This window comes from Phyllosticta citribraziliensis (genome assembly GCF_038025025.1).
Source record: "Phyllosticta citribraziliensis strain CPC 17464 chromosome Unknown J3D65scaffold_12, whole genome shotgun sequence".
Lineage (NCBI taxonomy): Eukaryota > Fungi > Ascomycota > Dothideomycetes > Botryosphaeriales > Phyllostictaceae > Phyllosticta > Phyllosticta citribraziliensis.
In genome coordinates this window covers 854,913-875,481 of record NW_027117349.1, presented here as the reverse complement: position 1 = coordinate 875,481, position 20,569 = coordinate 854,913, and the positions used below count along the sequence as shown (strand labels likewise).

Below are 20,569 nucleotides of genomic sequence, written 5' to 3'. Positions count from 1 at the left end.
GTTCAAAGTGATTGCACAGGAAGCTGGTTGCTGATTTCGGGAACACGGTCGGTGAGGTGAGTGTCGCTAGGTATCGGTCCGTCACCACTCCTCCTCCTACATTCACTGTGACACTAACCGATGGTGCCGCGTCTATGGCAGCATGGAGGGCCAAGAATGCCTTGACTTTCAACACGTACCAGATTGGGAGGGCTCCGAGAACCGAAAAAATCCGGCGAAGTTGCTTGGATGATTTTTGAATACCTGCAGCCTGCGACCGAGTTTGTGGCTGTCTGCTCCTGTGTCCAGGGAATGTTTATACAGGGGCTTTTGCGTGTTTGAGCGGCCGCCTTTGAAGCTCAGGGATGAAGGCCACGCCACAGTCTCGGTTTGCCAGTCCGGCCTTGGCTTCCAAGGATCATTCTAACAAAGGCAAAACTAGGCGCGAGTAGACCTTGTCAATGTTGAAATGCTTTAGGAACTTTCCGTTCTACTTGTGAAACCACCGGCTCCGATGGACTTGTCTACCCAATTATGTCGGACTAATCACAATGCCACTGCCGATGTTGGTATTTGCAAGCCTTAAATTGTGAGTCGTCTTCAACTGATAAGCCTGCGAGGTTGCGGCTTTCGTTGCCGTGAGATGTATTCTTTGAAGTAATTCGCGGTGGTGTTCAAAGTTTCAAGACAGTTTTGACGTCGAGTGAGGTTGTTAACTGGTTGACGTAATTTGCTCGACCTCAGCACCGTCATGGCCGCTGGTTGCCGGCATTTTCCGGAAGCAATGTTCCCTTTGTACTGTGTTGTGAACACACCCGAAGCTTCTAGATCAGCCAAATAGTTGCCCCATGGAAGTACTTCGATTTCTTTGGCTCGAAAATTCCAAGACTTGTACAAAACAACAATTCAAACAAATGGTTTCCAGAGCTTTGCTTCCAATTGGCTGTTGTCCTTCAGTTGCTAGATGTATCATGAAAGGCAGACAGGGGCAGGTTCTGATATTCCAGAACCAGACCAGCATTAGAGAGAGCACTCCTGCCGACATGGGAATGAGAGCACTTCAGAATGTGAACATGACATGTTTTGGGCGAAGAAACAGCATCTTGGCTCATTGCGAAAAGCATTTGTTAATGTAAGAAAAATATTTTCGGAAGATACTCCAAATATCTCCAGCGCGCCTCTAGATATGGTCCAAGTAGCCTGCAGCCTCACAGTCTTGCGGTGGGAGGTGCGTCTTCAAAGCCCTCCACGAGAGCTGTCGTCTTGCTCACCATGCGCTGCACCGCATCTCCAAGTTCCCTCAAAGTGCGAGCGTCTCTTGGCACGGTGTGGCCTTTGCCATGGTCGAACAGCTCAGCGGTGTCTTCGTCGCAAACATTGAACAGGGCCATGGCTCCATGGATGTAAGGGTCGTCGCAACCAACAATCTGGAAGGTTAGAAAAGGTCAAAAAGCCAAACGCAATGACCTACATGAAGAGTTGGAACGTCGAGCACGTCATCGCACTCGTCGGCCAGGACACAACGAACGTCTTGTTGGTCAATTGCGACGGGTGGCCAACCGGCAAAGAAAATGGCACTCTTGAGTCTGGGTGATCGTGATGTGAGTCCCTCCACCATTGATGAACTGGATGAGGTCTTACTTTCGAGGGCGGCCGTAGCGCTCCCATAGCCGCTTTTCCTCCAAGATCATCGTCGCAGCAACGGTGGCACCTTCGGAGTAGCCGAGGATGCCTTCGATCTCTGGGTCTTCATCGAGGATCTTGAACAACCCGTCCATGGTTCGGCGAAGACTTTTGAATGCCGTGGGGGCGACATCGCCTCCCGTAAGCCTGCGCATAGTATCCTCTGAGTTCAGGCCTTCGGGAAAGTTGCGGATGATTTCCAAGATGTCTTCGAAAGCTTCCACTCCATCGTACTCAATGAAACGGTACAGAGGCCCGGGACCAAAATAGTCCTCATAACCTGGTGGGGGAACAGCTGAGTAGCTCCCCTGCGTCCAGTGGTACGAAAGGGTGCCGTCGCTGCTGCACTGCGCCGCAAAGGGCCCTGAGACGAACATTAGCAAGAACTGCTATGCCATTGAATACATCGACCTACCGAGTTGGACTTGGAAGTTCTGAAACCAGTTAGTTCAGTTTCATACCATTAAGCCGGTCAAGCCAACGTACCTTTGCACTCCCATATGCCCCAGGTAGGCACAAATATTTGACCATCTTGAAGGAGAGGATTGAAGAAGAGACGATGAGAAAGGATATGGCAGCTCAAGGAATGACACAAGTTCACCCGTAAAGGAATGTAGGGCAGTCCCAAATGGTGGCTGCCAAATATCCAGAGAATCAAAGCTGGGGACTCAAATAATTTTGACGTCTCTAAAGAGTAGGTGACACACACACGATATATTCAAGGGCACAAGTCTCCTCTCGCCGAGGTGCCATGGCAGGCGCAGCGGATCTTGCCCGGCTGATCGATGGTCACCACAGGCACACCCCACAATCTCTTGAAACAGGTCGGAACCGGACAGCTGAGAGGCGACGCTGAGAGGCGCATAGGACGGCTCGACAGTGGACATCGGGCGACCCTGTCTGAGGTGATATATTGGTCGTTTCGAACAAATAAGGATGGACATCAGAGCGAAGGAGACGTCACCGGCAGCCACGTGAGGGCTACGGATACTGCAGGGCGCAGGTTTTGACTGCCATGGTGGTAGAGCTCCGGGCAACAAACTCATACCATCAAAGAGATCACCTCCGGAAATCGAAAGCTGATGTAAATCATTTTATCGTGGTGGATGTCAAAGCAGGTCGAGCCTCAGCTGGGAAGGATGATCGCTTTGGCTCGGCAACGGCTGCGGAGATGGAGCACGGGCCAGAGCTTATTCCCACTGCCCTGTGCGATCGGGCGGGCGGCAGTTTTTCGTGCCCTCCGTCTCCGTCACCCCGTCACCCCCGTCACCCGCACGGCACTCAACTGCCGTCTTCGCCCTTCACCCTCCCTGTCTATTTGTACAACCCTGTCCGTTCACAATATGACACTGGCAATATACCTTCGACACCCCAACCACTGCTCGGCACTCCCACGTCAGTACCCGAGAGGCATCCACCATCGTGATCCCTCACCTCTACATGTGAGACGTGACGCAGCCTTGTGCGGTCATAGAACCCGCGAACAGGCCTCATTGTTGGATCGAATTGCTCTCTGGAGCACTAGCTGAGCCTTTGCTGTTTCACAGTGATTGTGGAATCACCTGTGGCCGTAGTGGAGAGTAACAGCATGGAATCCTTCCCGCCTTGCAGAGTAAAATGCATGGCATCAACCGCTCTGAAACCAGCCTTTTGTCCTCAAGGCTGGTCATTATAAGCTCACATACGCCTCCATTGGCATTGGTTTGGCACGGTTGAGCCATTCCTCAACACATTCGTTCGTTATGGATTCGTTTTACCCTGATGACTGGCAGCCGGCTGTCATGCCCATTGCGATCGTGGGAATGTCCTGCCGGATGCCGGGCGATGTCTCCACCCTCGAAGATTTTTGGAGGTTGATGTCGCGAGCTCGAAGCGGTTGGAGTGAAATTCCACGGTCACGATTTCACAAGGAGGGATTCTGGCATCCAAATCCAGAGAAGAAGGGCTGTTTGAACACTACTGGCGGCTACTTCTTGAATCAAGACATGTCTGTGTTTGATGCGCCGTTTTTCAACATTACACAACAAGAAGCCGCTTCCATGGACCCTCAGCAAAGGATATTGATGGAATGCACCTACGAGGCGCTAGAAAACTCTGGAGTTCCAAAGGAGAACATCATTGGGAAGAAGATTGGAGTTTTCATGGGCGGCAACGAGTCGGATTACCAGTTCAATCACCTCCGGGATCTCCACACCATTCCAATGTTTGATTCTACCGGAAACCACGATGCTGTACATTCGAATCGCGTTTCGTACTACTTTGACTTGCGGGGACCTAGCTTTACGGTAGACACGGCATGTTCCTCCAGCGTCTACGCCCTTCATTCAGCGGTCCAAAGCATCAGATCTGGCGAGTCGGAATCTGCACTTGTTGGCGCAGTACACGTGAATCTGATGCCGGATTTGACTGTCTCCATGTCCATGTCAAAGTAAGAAGACCGTCTTCGTCCAGTGTATTCAGCAAGCTAATTGCGTGCAGACTATTCTCTGAGCAAGGCAAGACGTACGCTTTCGACCACCGCGGTGTCTCAGGATTTTCGAGAGGTGAAGGTTGCGGCGTTTTGTTTCTCAAGCCTCTTGATCAGGCCTTGAAGGACAACGACAAGATCCGCTCGATCATCATGAACACCGGTGTCAACCAAGACGGGAAAACTGTTGGCATGTCGGTAAGTGTCCTTATACCATGTGCATCTGTTCGTCGATGCTGACTTCGCAGATGCCAAATGGCGACGCGCAGGTTGACCTAATGCGTGAAGTCTACACTCAAGCAAATTTGCACCCCGACATGTGTGGATTTGTCGAAGCCCATGGCACAGGAACCAAAGTGGGCGATCCCGTGGAAGCTGAGACTATCTACAAATTCTTCGGAAGTAAGACTCGGACTGCGAGACAGCCACTCTACATGGGCTCTGTGAAAAGCAACATTGGCCATTTGGAGAACGCCAGTGGAGTTGCGTCTCTCATCAAAGCCGCTTTGATGCTTGAGAAAGGATTCATCTTGCCGAACATCAATTTTGAAAAGCCAAACGAAAAGATCAAGCTGTCGGAGTGGAATATGAAGGTCCCCACAGCGCAGCGCCCTTGGCCCTCGGGAAAGTTTCTCATCAGCGTCAACAATTTCGGCTTTGGCGGGGCGAATGCTCATGCTGTCCTGGCACGTCCTCCTCTTCCTCCACCGTCGTCCCTCATGAAAGAAACCTCCACTGGCCCGAAGCTGTTCGTTCTCTCTGGAAACGATGAGACTGCCGCAAACAAAGCCATGAACCAACTTTCGATCTTCCTCGAGCAACATCCCGAAGTTTTCCAAAAGTCACAGCCTCGAAATTTGGCGTACACTCTTGGCCAACGGCGATCTCATCTTCTGTGGAGAGTTGCCATGGTTGCCTCGGTCGGCAATGACCTGACACTTGCACTCAACAACTCGGAAACCAAGCCAGCTCGTTCTGCGATGAACCCCAAGGTTGCCTTCGTGTACACAGGTCAGGGTGCTCAGTGGGCTACCATGGGTCGCGATCTCATGGATACCCAAACCGTTTTCGCCAAAACCATGAAAGCCTGCGACGAGGCCCTCGAAAAACTTGGGGCCGACTTTTCCCTGGTGGAAGAACTTGAAAAAGACGCCGAAAAGACCCAGGTGAACAAGGCCCATATCAGTCAGCCGATATGCACTGCAGTACAGATTGCTTTGACTGCCCTTTTCCATTCCTGGGGACTGCAACCGGTTGCAGTCACAGGACACTCCAGCGGCGAGATTGGAGCTGCTTATGCCGCTGGGCTCTTGTCACTGGAAGACGGTATGGCCGTTGCCTACCAACGTGGACAAGCCGTCGTCACTCTCAAGGAACGTCACCCAGAGCATAAAGGAGCAATGCTGGCCATCGGTGCTGGTCCAGACGATGTCAGGCCAATGCTCAAGACTTTGACCAACGGCCAAGCTATTGTCGCTTGCGAGAACTCGCCTTCGTCCATTACGGCGTCCGGGGATGTCTCTGCGATTGATGAGTTAGCTGCCGCTGTCGAACAGAAGCAGCAATTCAATCGTAAGCTTCGTGTCGACGTCGCCTACCACTCGCATCACATGAAGCTTGTGGCTGAAGATTATCGATCCAAAATTGCCAAGGTCAAATCGCAGTCCTCTCAAACCGCGGACTTCTTCTCTGCCCTTCACGAAAACAAGGTGGATGGAGCCAAGGTTGACTCTTCATACTGGGTCGATAACTTGACATGCCCTGTGCGGTTCTCAGGAGCTTTGCAAAAGCTTTGCGCTGAGGCCACTCCTGACGTACTCGTCGAAATCGGTCCTCATTCCGCCCTCGAAGGACCCATCAAACAGGTCCTGAAAGGCCTCGGCAAGCAAGGGAGCAAGATCTCATACATCAGTACCTTGTTGCGGAACAAGGACAGTACTTATGCTTGTCTCGAGTCGGCTGGCAAACTTTTTATGAAAGGAGTGTCTCTCAATTTCAAGAACATCAATCAAAGCCCCGACGACCCAAAGACACCTGCTTTGATCACGGAGCTTAGTCCTTATCCATGGAATCGATCAGTGAGCTACTGGCACGAATCCCGTCAGAGCAAGCAGCATCGCCTGGCTCGATTTGCGAGACATGACCTTCTCGGTCTGTTGGAGGCCACTTCGAACGACATTGAACCCATCTGGCGAAATGTCATTCGGCTCGATGACCTACCCTGGCTGAGAGACCACAAAATGCAGTCGCTCACCACTTTTCCAGGGGCTGGTTTTCTTGGTATCGCCGCTGAAGCTGCCGCGCAGAGGGCGATTATGAGAGATGTTCCTTTCGACCGGTTTGTCATGCGCGAGATTCATGTTACTCGACCGCTTCTTCTCAACGACGGCGAAGAGTACGAAATCTGCACTCAACTGAGGCCCTACGCGGAGGGTTTGCGGTCGTACTCTGACTCGTGGGATGAGTTCCGAATTTCCTCCTGGGTTCCCGACAAAGGGTGGACTGAGCATTCGCGAGGGCTTGTTGGAGTTCGTCGGGGAGACGGACACAACCCAGTGCACAAGGGCACCGGTGAAGCCTTGAAGAAGCGAATGCAGGAAGCACGAGACAAATGCAATCAGGAGATCAACATGCCAACGTTTTACGAACAACTCAAACCGTTTGGCGCAATTTACGGGCCAACCTTCCGCAACATCGTCAACTGCCGGGCTTGCGATGAACACTCTGTTGCCGAGGTTGAGGTGCCGGACACTGCTGCTGTCATGCCGTACAATCATGAAACTCCCACCATTGTCCACACCTCCTTCCTGGATCTCATTCTGCAACTCGCCTACCCGATTCTTGGCGCCGGTCGCAGCAAACTCCCGTCGCTGTACATGCCAATTTCCATGACGGAGTTCACCTTGTCGCGCAACTTCCCCAACAAGCCGGGACAAAGGCTTCAGGTGACAGCCTCCGGCCGACCAGACTACGTTTCCCCCAAGCCCACCGACTTCTCCATGGATGGCATCTTCTCCCCAGAAGATGAGGAGGCATCCATTACCTTTACCGGTCTCAGACTTACGCCTGTCCGAGAGAATGCTGAGCAGGAAAACACCGGGCCTCGAGAACTCTGTTACAGGACCGAGTGGGAGGCCATTGATGCAGTGGAAAATGGATCTGACGCAAAAGGCAGTCAGGAAGCTGAAACCGTCAATGGCCTCACGAATGGTGTCAACGGAAACGATGGCCTCAAGGTCAACACGAAGGGCCACAGCCGCAAGCACAGCGCTCACAGTCGAAACCACAGTTCCAGTGGCGCGCCAATTTACACTCCTCCGGACGAGGTCAAGCGCATGTCCGGTCTGCAGGTCGAAATCATTTCAGAGAAGAGTGGAGATGACCTGCTTGTCAATTCGCTCAAAGATGCCATCACTCTCCGCACAGATGTCGAGCCGACTGTCTGCCGTCTGGTCGATTCCGATCCTTCAGACAAAATTTGCATCGTAACGTCTGAAATTCAAGACGTACTTTTGGCAAATGCATCGCCGCAAATCTTTAGCGCTGTCCAGAAGATTCTTACCAAGGCGAATGGAGTTCTATGGGTGACAAAAGGAGCGTACAAGAACCCGACCAACCCCAGCGTCAACATGGCAGCAGGCCTGATTCGAACAATCCGTTCCGAAGCAGCCGCAAAGGCAGCTACTCTTGATCTTGACCCAGTCTCGAAGCTGGAGACATACCAGCGCGTGGAGCTGATCGTCGACGTCTTCCGAAAAGTCTTTGCGCAAGAGGAGATTGACGCGGACATGGAATTCACCGAGGAGAAGGGATGCCTTGTTGTTCCACGAGTTGTACCGGATGAGGAGATGAACTTGTATGTTCACCGCGAAACTCAGGATTCCGAGCCTTACCTCCAACCCTTTAACCAGCCCGGAAGACGGCTTCGCTTGGCTATTGCCTCCCCCGGCGCTTTGGACACGCTCTACTTCGAGGATGAAGAGGCTTGGTCACCGCACCCTCTGGGTGACACCGAAGTCGAAATCCAAGTTGCAGCGACTGGCATGAACTTCAAAGACGTCGTCATTGCCATGGGACAGTTGCCGAATCCCTACCTGGGTGTTGAATGCAGCGGCACTGTGACTCGCGTCGGACACAAGGTCGAGAACCTGTTTGTTGGCGATCGCGTATGCGCCATGTCGCAAGGAGCTTACAGCACCTTCACACGGTGTCCATCATCCAGCGCCGCCCGGATCCCCGCAGACATGTCTTTCGAGGTGGCTGCATCAATCCCCGTCGTTTACAACACAGCTTACTACGGCCTTGTCGACCTTGGTCGCTTGACTCGAGGAGAGCGGGTCCTCATTCACGCTGCCGCGGGAGGTGTTGGTCAGGCCGCTATTCAGTTGGCCTACATGATTGGCGCTGAAGTCTTCGCAACGGTTGGGAGTGTTGAGAAGAAAAAGCTGGTTATGGAGAAGTACGGCGTCCCTGAAGATCACATCTTCTACAGCCGTGACACCTCTTTCGGCAAAGCCCTCCGTGAAGCCACCGGGGGCGAGGGCGTTGACGTCGTGATGAACTCGCTGGCAGGCGACATCCTTCGCGAGACTTGGGACTCTCTTGCCAAATTTGGACGCTTCATCGAGATCGGGAAGCGGGATATCACTTCCAACACCCGCTTGGAGATGGCCAAGTTCAACCAGAATGCAACCTTCAGCTCCATTGACCTGACAGTCGTCGCGGAAGAGAGGCCGCAGCTGATGGGACGGATTTTCAGCTCAGTCATGAAGCTCATCGAATTTGGCAATGTCAAGCCGATCTCGCCCATCAATGTCAGGGGAATTTCTGAAGTCGAGAGCGCCTTCAGAGCACTCCAGGGCGGCAAGACCACCGGCAAGCTTGTCATCACAACTAGCCCAGAGGAAAAGGTCAAGGTAAGGAACATCATTTCGAAAGCGATCGGCTCCGACTAACCTTGTTAGGCTACGCATGTGAGACAAACCAAGCTGTTCAAGTCTGATGCCACATACATTATCATTGGCGGGACTGGTGGCTTGGGCCGCAGCATGTCGCGCTGGATGGTTTCGAAAGGGGCTCGGAACGTTGTCTTGATGTCCCGCAGCGGCAAAGCTACTGGAAAGGTTGCGGAACTCGCTGAGGATTTGAGGCCTCTTGGAGGCAACATTGTCGTCAAGGCTTGTGACATCTCTGACCAAGCATCTGTCAACGCCATGGTCGAGGACTGCTCCAAAACGCTACCACCGATCCGTGGTGTCATTCACGCCGCCATGGTTCTCAGGGTAAGTCCAGCATTGACGTTTCCCGGAACTGCCACTGATTGTGCGTAGGATATGCTCTTCGAGAAGATGTCGTTTGATGATTACAAGACCGTCGTTCAGTCCAAAGTCGACGGCGCCTGGAACACGCACAATGCGCTGCGGGACACCAAACTGGACTTCTTCATCGCACTCTCGTCGGCAGCTGGTATCATCGGCAACCGTGGTCAAGCAGCGTATGCTGCCGCGAACACCTTCCTCGATGCCTTTGTCAAATACCGGCTGAGCCAAGGCCTTCCAGGTGTTTCCATTGACTTGACTGCGATTGAAGGGGTCGGCTACCTCGCTGAAAATGCTGACCGCCAGGATGAGATTATCCAAAATCTCGGAGGAGAGACGTCGAACGAAGCGGAAGTGCTCGCTTTGGTGTCCGCTGCCATCACTGGACTGACGGCCAAAACTTGCGGAGGACATTGCTTGACTGGTCTCAAATTCCGCGACAACCAGTTGCCCTACTACGCCAATGAGGGTCGGTTTGCCCACCTCAAAGAGCAAGCCATCGCCTTGTCTGCCGAAGCAGGCGCGGCCGCCGGCCAGTCCATTTCTGTCGCTCAGAAGATCAAGCAAGCGAAGTCAGCAGAAGATGCCACCGAGGCGCTCAGTCATGCGCTGCTTGAGAAGCTCTCCACGATTCTGATGATTCCCATGGATGACATTGATGCTGCCCGCGGTGTCACAACGTATGGTCTCGACTCCTTGAACGCCATCGAGTTGCGCAACTGGATCACCCGTGAACTGCAAGCCAACTTGCAGGTGCTTGAGCTGTTGACCAGCGGATCTTTGAAGAATCTTGCACATACTGTTTTGAAGAAGACCAAGATGGAGCATCCCCATCAGATCTCCTAAGGCGTTGTAAGGACAGGCTGTGCTGGTCATGGTTACCTCGGGCACCCGTCCTCTGGATCTTGATTTGTTCTTTGAAGAGTTTCTTTTTGTTTTTGCGACGCGTGTTCAAATACAGAAGGATAAACATGTAGTATTCAATCAAGTCTGTTTTGTAACATAATTGTCAGCAGAGACACAAGGACTTCGATACACTCCTGTCGTTCTGGCATTTACCATCACAGCAATATCCAAGAAGCTTTCGTCCACCATAGCAGCACGACTTGAGGACCAACCATGAATTATCTCAGTAATACCTAGGAAGCATTCATCCCGTACCTCGGAAGCGTCGAAGGACGTTCGTTTGTCGAAAATTTCATAAAATTGCCACCAACTCTTGTCTACTGTAGCACCATTGACGCCGCGATACTATTAAAGGGCTTTGCAGCTTAAGCAAGTTGGCAAGCTATGTTGTCAGTCACTGCTAGTGTCAAGACCTCAGCGCACCTTGCATGTTCGACAGTAATCATAACCGAGGTGTCAGGTCTCGCTCGAAAAAGCGCTACGAATCCGGTTACGAACTCGTTCGCGAACCCGATGGCGTGCCGGATATTGCGGCTACCTTCTTGGCCGTGTCGCAGATTCCGGCAATAGCCGGCTTCAACAATTGTGTGCAAGTACAAAAGCACCTGACTGTTTAGACATTCTCCTTCTCCCTGAAAGATGTGAGGCAACCTCCACAGCCACAGAGAACCTTGGCGCAGGCGATTTTGTCAGAAGATCCTTTACTCATCTATTGTCATAACATTTTGCTCTCAGGACATGGGCACTACAGCACGACAAAGAGCCAGATTCATGAATTGATGTCGCATCACCACCTACCAATTCTGTAAGTTCCTTTGAGAATGATCGTCAAGATTGGCATGGCTTTCATTTGTTTGCGCAAACGCCTTGTTTCAATAAGAACAATAAGACAAGATCACCGCGCGATAGCCATCAGCCAATCTCATCACCCACGAAGGAGTCAGATATACCTGGGTGTGGTGTTTGCAGTGAAGTGCAAATACAGCTTGAATCAAGACGCCATGAGATCTAGCGGCGGGAGAGTGGTCGTCCCCCGATCAGGATCGTCCCGCGTGGCTTGCGTGCCACCTCAGCGACAAGCCAAACGAATGGCACTCGGGGATTTCGAGTCGAGAATTCGCCGTGTGGCTTGCTTGGTCAGTCATTGCAAATCCATTATACATGGACAACAGAGAGTTTCATGCCACGAGATTTATACGTACTCTAGCGGCCAAGCTGCCTAGATGTCCCCGTTAGTAGAGGGCAATATAGAGGATCGGCCAAGCCTACTTGGTCTATTGTACTTGGGCGCATGCGAGTCGCAGAGCGCAATTCGTGTGTTAGGAAGGCGGTTCCGCTGAAGCCTCGCCGTTTCAGGATTCTGTGCCTGAGAAAAGACGCAGATTAGATCCACGACCCGGCGAACGAGCCAAATAAGGCTTGGGCACTCTTCCGACTAGGAACGGTAATAGAACGCGGCGTACAGCAAGTATACGGGCGTGACAGCGGCAAAGGAGGTAAGGGTTGCTGTAGTAGACGATCCAAGAACAGATTTGCTAAGCGCCAGACGAATGACGGCTTCTAGCAAGTAGGTTTCACAAGCCAATCAACGTCGAGGAGGATTGACAGCGCCACAAGCTCCACTAAACGCCCCTCGACAAGCTTGTTGTAGCTTGTTAAGCATTGACCCATGCGATAGTAGATTGGAGATTGAGACAAGTCTAGGTCCCCATGGCGCGCGGGAGCCAAGCAGACTACCTTTTACATAAAACGATGCCTGGTGATGACGCAAGTGACTGCAGGACGACGGGCACCAAAGGTCCTCATGTTCGTCACCCTTAGCGTGCAAGGATATCCCGACTGCGGTTTCAATCTCCCGCCATCCGAGGAAGCACAGGATCTTTGAGACGGATGTCTCCTTGACTGTAAGGCGCTAGGGTTGATCTATTACCACTGCTTATTTGATTCCTTTTGGCGTTCGCAGAATTCAGGGGGCGAAATGACGTTTTTGTGACCACTGAAGCGCAATCGATTGATGTTGACTTTGTTCTCCTGCGGCTGAACTCTAGTCGGTTGAGCCCCAATTACGCACTTCTCTCGAAAACTCTATTTGAACTTGAGCGGAAGGTGCCATAGTTGTGGAGATAGAAGCTTAGTCGTTTTGACTTCTGAAATCGGCGTTGAAGGAGAATCTTCGCCGACAAAGTATCCATCAACCGTGATAATGTTGTGGAGGGGAAGGCGGTGCGGAGTGTTGTTGGCTAAATTTTTATCTGGAGGTTACAAAGCATACTCAACAGAGAGCTCACTGGGACTTCAAACTTGTGTGAAAGAATTGCCTAAACAATCAATTGTCTAAAGGTTTGCAGATGACTCTGGGGGACAGACCTAGACTCCCTGTGAATCACTGCTCCTCTGATCTGTCTGTAGGCCTCAGCGCAAAACACCACATACGCATCCGCAATCCGGCACCGGACAATTCTTGTGCTTCGCAAACCAATCTCTGGCATGATGACCATGGAATCCGTGCGTGCATGTCATGCAAAACACCATCTGGCGCGCCTCTCTGTCCTCCCTTGCGAGCGTTTCTGCGCCGCCGGTCGTCGCCGGGTCGGGACTGCCGAGCGCCATCATACAGATCCCACAGCGGGGCATTCTACGCCCACAGCGGGGGCAGACAAGACCTGCGTTATGAGCGGGGTTGTTTTTGGATTGAATCTGGTGCTTGGCGGTTGCGAGTTTGGTCGAGCTGGCACTTGGAGTGAGGAGGCCATGCTGATAGCCCTGGGGCCTTGCTGTAGCATTCTCGAGAGGGACGAGAGAATCGCCACGGCGAGCAAGAGAAAGCTGGCAGTGGTTGCAGCGGATGGCGATTTGACGAGGGAATGGGCGATTTAGGCAAACAGCATCGCGAGTGGTTGCTGCTCGGTTGTGAGCTACGATGAAGCGCGTGCGCTCGATGAAGCAGCGCCAGGCCTGCATTTGCATGAAGTAGAGATCTCTCCAGTAGTCCCAACGAGGGTCGGATATGTAGAGTGGATTTGTGCGCGCCATGGCGAGAACTGCAGTTTGCAGGTCACCAAAGCGAGCGAGGTATTCGCCAAAGAGGTCCATGGCGCGTTCGGCCAGTCCAGTCAGCACAATACCTTCAATGTCTCCAGTCTCGCGGACGCTGGCATAAGTCGCTTTGATGAAGTGCGAGAGTCGCTCGTCATCCAAGTACTTCAAGGCAATGCCAGTCCGATCGATGAGAGCCAGTTCTTCCATCTTTACCACAGTATCCCAGTCGCCACTGATGAAGTATTGCAGCAAGGCTTTGAGATATGGGTCGTCTGTCTCCTCCACCATCCACTGGCACAGTTCTCTTTGCTCGCTGTTGACGGTGTCGCAGGCAATGACGGCACCAAGACCAATATTTTGCAACACTCGTTGCTTGACCAGCTGCTTGAGAAAATCCAGTGCAATGTCCTTGTGGCCTTTGAAAACAGCCAAGACAATTGCCTTGTAATGATGGCCTTGCTCAATGAGCGTCTTGCAATTTTCTCGAATGCGCTGGGCGGAGAAGGTCCAACCGCAAGTGGCCAGGCAAAGTTGACGGTGCTCTGGTCGTTGTGTTTTGACACCCTGAAACGGAGGAAATTCCTTTTCTTTGACAATCTCGCAAACAACTCTGCGGAAGTCTTGAGGAGACACTGAAGGTCTGCCGATGAGACGATACCCATTTTGCTGGCCGCCCAGTGTGTTTTCCCAAATGTAGGCCACACCAAGGTAACTGAGGTCAACGCCTTCTGCGACCATGCCGTCGTCTTTGGCCAGGTCTTCCAACCGCTGGATCTGATCCCATAGCCCTACTAACCAAGGGTCGTTGGCGACAATCTGCTTGTTCTTCTTGCAATCCAGATTGTAACCTTCTTTGGCACGACGCTTGGCAGTCGAAAGAGCTTTGAGGCCGTCTTCAATTCCTATCCTCACATTGGGATAACCCAAAGCCAGGAGCTCTTCGTGACGTGCCCGGCTGGTCACAGCGAAACCGGCGATTGGGGCTTTGTGGCCGAAATTCTCCATGCTTAGCTTCTCCATGCGAGCCGAGAGGGCGTTGGACTTGGCCGAACCGATGGCTCGATCTTGAAGCTGTGAGAGATCCTCTGCGACGTTGCTTTCCGCGGGCGAAGGATTGGCTATGGCCGTCAAGTCTCTGTATAGCTCGTTCATTGCGGTCAGATGAACTCGCGGGGCTTGCATTGGAATTTTCATGGCTTTGATCTCGCTGTTGGGATGAAGAACAATTGTGCTGTGGTCCCCAATCGGAGATGCGTAATTCATGAAGTCGAAAGCCATGGCCCGAGATGTTTCGTCATGGCCAAAATGTGGATCGTACCACGGATACCGAAGGTTGTGTGAGAATTTCGTATAGTGCTGGTACCGCAGTCCAGCAGATGATGTCCCATGCTCTTTGACTTCATACTGTGCGATTTCAGCGACCTTGAGCTCTCCAGTGCTTGCTAGAGCCCCGAAACATCCGCGTTGGCTACCAGAAAACCGGAGGCCCCAGACGGCTGAACCATGACTGTTGTCTACGACAGGACGAATTTCGAGAACAGCACCGACAGCAGCTTCACCTGAGGGAGTCGTGGGTCCTGGTCGGGACGCGAATCTACGGTCCCAAATGCTGACGGTTGGGTCACTTGTTGGACCAGCTGAAATAATGTAGTTCTCGTCCAGTGGATCGATGGCCAAGTTGTGAACCTGACGAGTCCCGTACTGTGCCGCACTAATGGGAGAGGAATCTGATTTGCGGTGTCAGTAGCGTCGGCTACCGCGTGGAAACGGATTGTGTAGGAGGGGACATGGATTCTTGAAGACGTGGCGCCAGAACATGGCACTGATTAAGCAAAAGGAAGCGGCAGAATACGAACCTCTCAAATCATAGAGTCTGATACACTGTCTCGACACGCCAGCAACAAGCATTTGTGGATGCCCGGGGAAGAATTTTATGCTAGTGATGGCTTCGGAGCTTGCAAGTTTCTTGTATGGGTCTTGATTTCCAGCTGTTCCTGGGGCATTGAGGTCATAGATGTTCATACAAAAGTCATTGCGGACTCGGTCGAGCCCCGTGGCAAGAAGATTGCTCGTGCTGAAGGCGATGGAGTTGCACTTCCGCTGATGCTTGATCGGAAAGGAGTGTGCGACGAAGTTGTAGTTTGAGTCGGGGCGGCCCGCATCAATGTCAATGACACTGGCCTCTCCCGATGCAGAACCAATGGCAACACGACGAGAATCCGTCTTGGACCAGTCGAAAGCCGTGAAATTGGGGAGTTTGTCGCGTTGCGCAACCTGTGTCCAGTTCACGTGCCCGTCCGCGCCGATGGAGTCGAGATGACACAGGCGAAGTCGATTCCCTGCAACGTCGACAATTATGAACTGAGGAGAATCTTGGGTCGCATGGGGCGACCATCGAATGGCTGCTTCCATGGTGGTGTGTTTGGAGTCCTCTTCGCGGAAATAATCATGATATTGAGAGGATGAGACGAGGAGAGACAAAGACGGACTTCTGCGGGGGCCATTCTAAAGCATGATGAAAGACAGATGGATCCGGGCTGCTCTATTTCGATTAATTGAAGTGTGAAAGATGTCGCATGATATTTATGTCGAGACAGAGAGATGGAGTCGTCGAGTCTGGCTCGTCGCGAGGCGTGTTTATGCGAAGTTGAGCCGCTGACCCTGGAAAGTTAGTTGACGCACGTGCCATCTGCGACCGCAGATGTGCGTCTGCATCGCAAGAAAAACTGTCTCCCCAACCTTCCCTTCTCTCACGGCGGCAAGCAGAATGCCAGGAATCAAGCGCGCGAGACCAGAATCCGACGAGGCTACCAACATGACCGGGAACCAAAAACGCAAAGGCGACGGCCAAACGCCCTTCCAAAAGAAGCAGAAAATCGGCGCTCCAGGAAAACAGCACCCAAAATACCAGCCCAAGAAGTTTTCTCTCAATCCTTTGAAGGACAAGATTCGGGACTTGCGCCGACAACTATCGCGAGTTGGAGAGGAAATGCCGGCGAATATTCGCGTCAACAAGGAGCGCGAGCTGGCGTCCAAGGAGCACGAGTTGTGGGTTGCGCAAGGCGAAAGGTTGAAGCAGGACTTGATTCCCAAATATCACAAGGCCCGATTCTTTGGTATGTGCTCAAATCACAAGACTGGGTCAGCGAAGAGATGGCCAGCGCTGACAGTCAACAGAGCGTCAAAAAGCATCGCGCTTCCTCAAGAAGGCCGTCCGCAATTTGAACGAGAACTCCGACCCCGCCGCACAAAAAGAGCTCGAGGACCAGAAGCACATTGCAGAAGTCGACCTTCACTACACACTTTACTACCCGCTCATCCGCCCATACACTTCTCTGTACACGTCCAGAGCCAGGTCGAATAGTGAAAAGGACCAGGATGGCGCCACAAAGGTTGGTGGCGAAACGGTGCGAGTAGGCGGGGACGAGACAATGTGGAAGGAAGTTGAAACGCGGACGAGCCAAGGCACGTCAGCCCTGGAGGCGTTGCGCAATGGATTGGAGTGGAGAGAAGAGAGGGACGTCGAAAAGAGCATTACGCCCGCCGCCGGCTCTGCCGCTGCGGACTCTGTGTCTAAGAAAACTAAGGCCCCGACGACAAAGAAGACATCCGGGCCCGCAAAGGACAACAAGGCAAAGAAACAGGGGGAAGTCGTCGAGGAGGACGAAGACAGCGATGGCGGTTTTTTCGAGTAAGACATGGGCAGCGGAAGGCAATGGGACGTCTGTTTTGTCTCCTCCCTGGTTATGTTGTTGTACGGCATGACATCGGCGTTGGCGTTCAGGACAAAGTGGTTATTCCCACACAGGTTCTATCTCAGATGAGCTGCTTTTTTCCATTGTATGTACAATGTGGCCTTTGGCGTAAAAGCCTTCCACACAAGACCTTTCAACGACTGGCTCTCCTCCGGATTCATTACCCGCATCAAGTCACAGGTGGTGGTATCAAGCAGTAAACATTATCACCTCTTGCTCCATCCCGGCCACAAGAACCCCGACACCCTCGCCACGCCTCTCGTCGCAGTCTCCACCCTCCTCTCCCCGATAGACATGAACGAACTTTCATGACTCCAACTCCAGTCGATGAGCTTGGAAAACCAGACCGAATCCCCCGTCTCCGACCCTCCCATGCTGTTTTCTCTGGCCGTCGCATACGAACTCCGCACAGACTGAGCCGGCGGGCCCAAAAGCGCCATTTTGGGTCTCGACAGCCTGAAAACGCTGGACGCTCTCGCCAGGCCTGTGCGCTCGCCAGGCAGTGGCGGAGGCCCGTGTAAGAGGGCGTCGTACCAGGTGCACCAATCATCTAGTCATGACAGCCGCTCCCACGACGAAAACGTCTTCACCGACCGCGACGTGACGAACGACTTGATCGACTGCCTGGTCGGCGACGTTCTTGTCGACGACCTGTGCATGTCATCGTTGGACTTCAATGATCGATTCGCCCGCGACTGCCGCAATTCTGATGCTCGGCGGATGTTGTCGAACGTCATTTTGATGTCCGTGTTCACTTTGATGGCCGAGTCTGGCACCTCGCTGTCCTGGCTGACGGTCGTGTATCGGCGCTCCTCCTTACTGACGATGGTTGCTTGCGCCTCGACAAGCGTCTGGCTGTCGTTGTCTGGTGGGGCGTGCAGCCCTGTCTCAATATCTTCTATGCTTTTTGAAATGGAGATGGAGTCGAGGTCTCCGCGCGGCTTGCGTGACGGGCGCGATGGGGGCGATCGAGGTACTCGAGACATTTTGGTCGAGTTGGTGTTGTTGCTGTCCGGTCTGGTCATGAGGTGGAGGGCACCAAGGACGCGGACAAGGAGAGGTTGCATGAAGGGTAGGCATGCGCTGACTACGGCGAGATTGACTTCAATCAATGACCAAGTAGCTGCGGGTATGTATTTCCCTGCACAATTACCACGTTAGAAGTCTGTCTGTCAGCTGATTGGGAATGAACATACAAGTCAGATCTACCAAGCTGAATTCAACCAGGTAGACTAGGCGGACAAGGGATGCTACGACTACGCTGTAGATTTGTGTTAGCAAGAGCTTCCCGAAAAACATGTTGTCAACTTACACAGAGCCAGTCAGGAACAGAGCGCCAACGCTGATCTTCTGTTTTCTCTGCAGTCCAAGTCCGCTGATTCCCCACACAGGGATTGCCAGCACGAGTATGTCGATGAGTGAGTTGACGGCAGCACAGGCGATGAACTCGGCATGAAAGCTTCCGCAAGATAGGATGTTTGTCCACCAGTGCGAGACAGGTTTGCACTTGGTACACATCAAGGTGAAGAAAATGAACCACCACAGAAGGACAATCACAAACACGACCTTGATGGCAATCTGGTGCTTGCGCACTGCAAAGATGCGTCGATAGAATAAGAGAATGGAAATCTTAATGAGCGTAAGGGACCACAGGTAGGCCACCTGAGCAGTGAAGTTGATCTGAACGCAGGTTAAAAGGGGTCCTTGAATTCAAGCACACGAGTGCTCACCTTTAATAGATTCTCAAGGTTGGTATGGCTAGCAACGTAGGCAAGATGTCTTCCAAACCCTTGAGCAGAGCCTACAATGGCGCAGACGTTGATGACGATTCCAAGGAGATAGCCGAAAAGCAGAGTGGTGTCCGACCAGTCCCAGGATGAGCCCACGATTCTTCTGGAGATAATCCTAGCCCCGAATGCAAACGTCGAAAGCCCCATCATGACTCCGACGGCAACAATCACAGCGGGTCCTCTGTTTTGCTCGTACCAGTCCTCGGAGCCCACTGGTGGAGACATTGTTGCGGTCTTGAGCCGCAGGCTCAGGCGAACACTTCTTGAAGCTGAATGCGTGGAGTATCAGTGGAGGGTTTGGAAAGTAGGAGATGGACTAGACATGTCCAGTTTCAATCAAAGGAAACTTTGGACGTCAGTAAGGATGGGCGCCGGGACGAGGCACAAGGGGCTTCATGAACCAAATTTCAAATCCCCGCGAACGCTTGGAGGGATTCCGCGCTAGCTGTGCCATTCTGCGATTTCCTCGTGGCTTGCAGAAGCGAGTCCCATGCGCATGGAGTCGCGCATGGATTCCTTTTCTTTCGCCGGCAACATCTGGTGGAGATTCGGCACGGAACCTAGGCCAAAGTTGGGCATGTGTAAGATCCCGGGTCCCAGGTCGACCAAATGCGTCGGCGAGCTAGAATCTTACCAGGCATGGTGGATGCGCCTTCTACCAAGATACCCCTCTTTTTATGCAAATACTCATCTGAAGTGCGAGATGATTGAAGATGCAGAGTTGCTTGTGAAGAAACAACTCCACCTCTTGCGAACCTCTTGCATACAGCCTGAGCTGCTGGACGTGGGGTTTCGATTGTGCCCAAGCTACCGTCACCAACGCTTGACACCCCGCGGGCCGCTAGCGCACAGTAGCTGGGATCGCTTGCACTGCGAAACATTGATCCACCAAGATGAAATTTGTTTACAAAAACAGTCTCTCCTTCTTATCTTGTTGTCTGCTTCTGCACAGAGCTGGGAATATCAGCACAGCCAGATTCCACGGCGAGTAGACATTCTGACAACGGTATCGAGACGTGTGGGTTGTGGCGGCGCGAAGGAACATGGTTTTATGACAGGGCTGCTTAGCGCGTGGTCTTCTTCGCTTTTGACAACCTCGACCCGTTCCAGTGGCGCACCCGGCTGGTCGAGAGTCAAAGAAAGCGATCCATGAAAGGAGCTGCATCGGCATGATGTGCCACTGCAATGATTCTTTGCAACGCGTTCGGTGACAGGTGACCTTGCCAAAAGGCGGTTCCCGTATTCAACGGCTTTCCCGCGACGGCGATAGCTTAAAGCACTTGACCGCGGATGGCACCGCTGCAGATGGTGGAGTTGGTATCCCGTTGTTGGTGGTAGCTAAGTTTAGAGCCGATGACGAGGATGTCAGGGTATGTCAGCCATGACCCGGTCCTCATTTTGATGATCTGCACACTCACCAATCGTGCCGCTTCCCCGCAAAGACAAATTCAATCTTGAGATTCGCTCGGTGAGTTTCCATCAGAGCGGAGCCATGGATGTTCTCTGTGGCAACATGAAACCCCGAAACACTGACCTGAATCCTTTTTTCGTGCTTGTCAAATCATGTTGAGTTTAAAGATCCGGTATAGAAATGCTTTTCTTAATACCAGGCTAGGGAAACAGAAGAAGGCA

The 20,569-nt window shown here is 52.5% G+C and overlaps 6 protein-coding genes across 6 annotated transcripts; 3 read left to right on the top strand and 3 right to left on the bottom strand.

The window, feature by feature from the left end:
• Positions 1-1,151: 1,151 nt before the first annotated feature.
• Positions 1,152-2,435, bottom strand: J3D65DRAFT_119798 (serine hydrolase FSH). Its single transcript, XM_066793819.1, has 5 exons — positions 2,149-2,435; positions 2,078-2,096; positions 1,621-2,026; positions 1,451-1,565; positions 1,152-1,406 (listed from the first exon to the last, which is right to left on the bottom strand). Exons 1-5 carry the CDS (start codon positions 2,191-2,193, stop codon positions 1,188-1,190), a joined length of 804 nt encoding a protein of 267 aa, XP_066651416.1. The 5' UTR covers positions 2,194-2,435; the 3' UTR covers positions 1,152-1,187.
• Positions 2,436-3,358: 923 nt separating this feature from the next.
• J3D65DRAFT_578145 (uncharacterized protein) lies at positions 3,359-10,481 on the top strand. Its single transcript, XM_066797682.1, has 5 exons — positions 3,359-4,090; positions 4,141-4,327; positions 4,378-9,045; positions 9,094-9,411; positions 9,460-10,481. The coding sequence occupies exons 1-5, from the start codon at positions 3,405-3,407 to the stop codon at positions 10,291-10,293; spliced, it is 6,693 nt and encodes a 2,230-aa protein (XP_066651415.1). The 5' UTR covers positions 3,359-3,404; the 3' UTR covers positions 10,294-10,481.
• Positions 10,482-12,765: 2,284 nt separating this feature from the next.
• On the bottom strand, positions 12,766-15,804 carry J3D65DRAFT_648016 (uncharacterized protein; the record flags this gene model as incomplete). Its single annotated transcript, XM_066802366.1, has 2 exons — positions 12,766-15,119; positions 15,249-15,804. 2 exons carry the CDS (start codon positions 15,802-15,804, stop codon positions 12,766-12,768), a joined length of 2,910 nt encoding a protein of 969 aa, XP_066651414.1.
• Positions 15,805-16,159: 355 nt separating this feature from the next.
• Positions 16,160-17,087, top strand: J3D65DRAFT_671359 (uncharacterized protein; the record flags this gene model as incomplete). The annotated part of the gene is made up of 2 exons (XM_066803383.1): positions 16,160-16,508; positions 16,570-17,087. The coding sequence occupies 2 exons, from the start codon at positions 16,160-16,162 to the stop codon at positions 17,085-17,087; spliced, it is 867 nt and encodes a 288-aa protein (XP_066651413.1).
• Positions 17,088-17,684: 597 nt separating this feature from the next.
• J3D65DRAFT_119770 (uncharacterized protein) lies at positions 17,685-19,294 on the bottom strand. The gene is made up of 4 exons (XM_066793818.1): positions 18,878-19,294; positions 18,460-18,827; positions 18,344-18,408; positions 17,685-18,288 (listed from the first exon to the last, which is right to left on the bottom strand). Exons 1-4 carry the CDS (start codon positions 19,160-19,162, stop codon positions 17,702-17,704), a joined length of 1,305 nt encoding a protein of 434 aa, XP_066651412.1. The 5' UTR covers positions 19,163-19,294; the 3' UTR covers positions 17,685-17,701.
• On the top strand, positions 19,295-20,246 carry J3D65DRAFT_119769 (uncharacterized protein). Its single transcript, XM_066793817.1, has one exon. It carries the CDS (start codon positions 19,428-19,430, stop codon positions 20,088-20,090), a length of 663 nt encoding a protein of 220 aa, XP_066651411.1. The 5' UTR covers positions 19,295-19,427; the 3' UTR covers positions 20,091-20,246.
• The last annotated feature ends 323 nt before the right edge of the window (positions 20,247-20,569 follow it).

What these genes read in the sequence shown, in the direction of transcription:
- J3D65DRAFT_119798 (XM_066793819.1), bottom strand. Translation starts at nt 2,193, where the DNA reads ATGGTCAAATATTTGTGCCTACCTGGGGCATATGGGAGTGCAAAG. An exon ending in CGCTACGGCCGCCCTCGAAA is followed by an intron (nt 1,566 to 1,620) that starts GTAAGACCTCAT and finishes ACGATCACCCAG; the next exon opens with ACTCAAGAGTGCCATTTTCT. An exon ending in TCGACGTTCCAACTCTTCAT is followed by an intron (nt 1,407 to 1,450) that starts GTAGGTCATTGC and finishes CTAACCTTCCAG; the next exon opens with ATTGTTGGTTGCGACGACCC.
- J3D65DRAFT_578145 (XM_066797682.1), top strand. Translation starts at nt 3,405, where the DNA reads ATGGATTCGTTTTACCCTGATGACTGGCAGCCGGCTGTCATGCCCATT. An exon ending in GTCTCCATGTCCATGTCAAA is followed by an intron (nt 4,091 to 4,140) that starts GTAAGAAGACCG and finishes AATTGCGTGCAG; the next exon opens with ACTATTCTCTGAGCAAGGCA. An exon ending in ACGCCGCCATGGTTCTCAGG is followed by an intron (nt 9,412 to 9,459) that starts GTAAGTCCAGCA and finishes GATTGTGCGTAG; the next exon opens with GATATGCTCTTCGAGAAGAT.
- J3D65DRAFT_119770 (XM_066793818.1), bottom strand. Translation starts at nt 19,162, where the DNA reads ATGTCTCCACCAGTGGGCTCCGAGGACTGGTACGAGCAAAACAGAGGA. An exon ending in CTGTTCCTGACTGGCTCTGT is followed by an intron (nt 18,409 to 18,459) that starts GTAAGTTGACAA and finishes ACAAATCTACAG; the next exon opens with CGTAGTCGTAGCATCCCTTG. An exon ending in CAGCTTGGTAGATCTGACTT is followed by an intron (nt 18,289 to 18,343) that starts GTATGTTCATTC and finishes GTAATTGTGCAG; the next exon opens with GGAAATACATACCCGCAGCT.
- J3D65DRAFT_119769 (XM_066793817.1), top strand. Translation starts at nt 19,428, where the DNA reads ATGCGCATGGAGTCGCGCATGGATTCCTTTTCTTTCGCCGGCAACATC.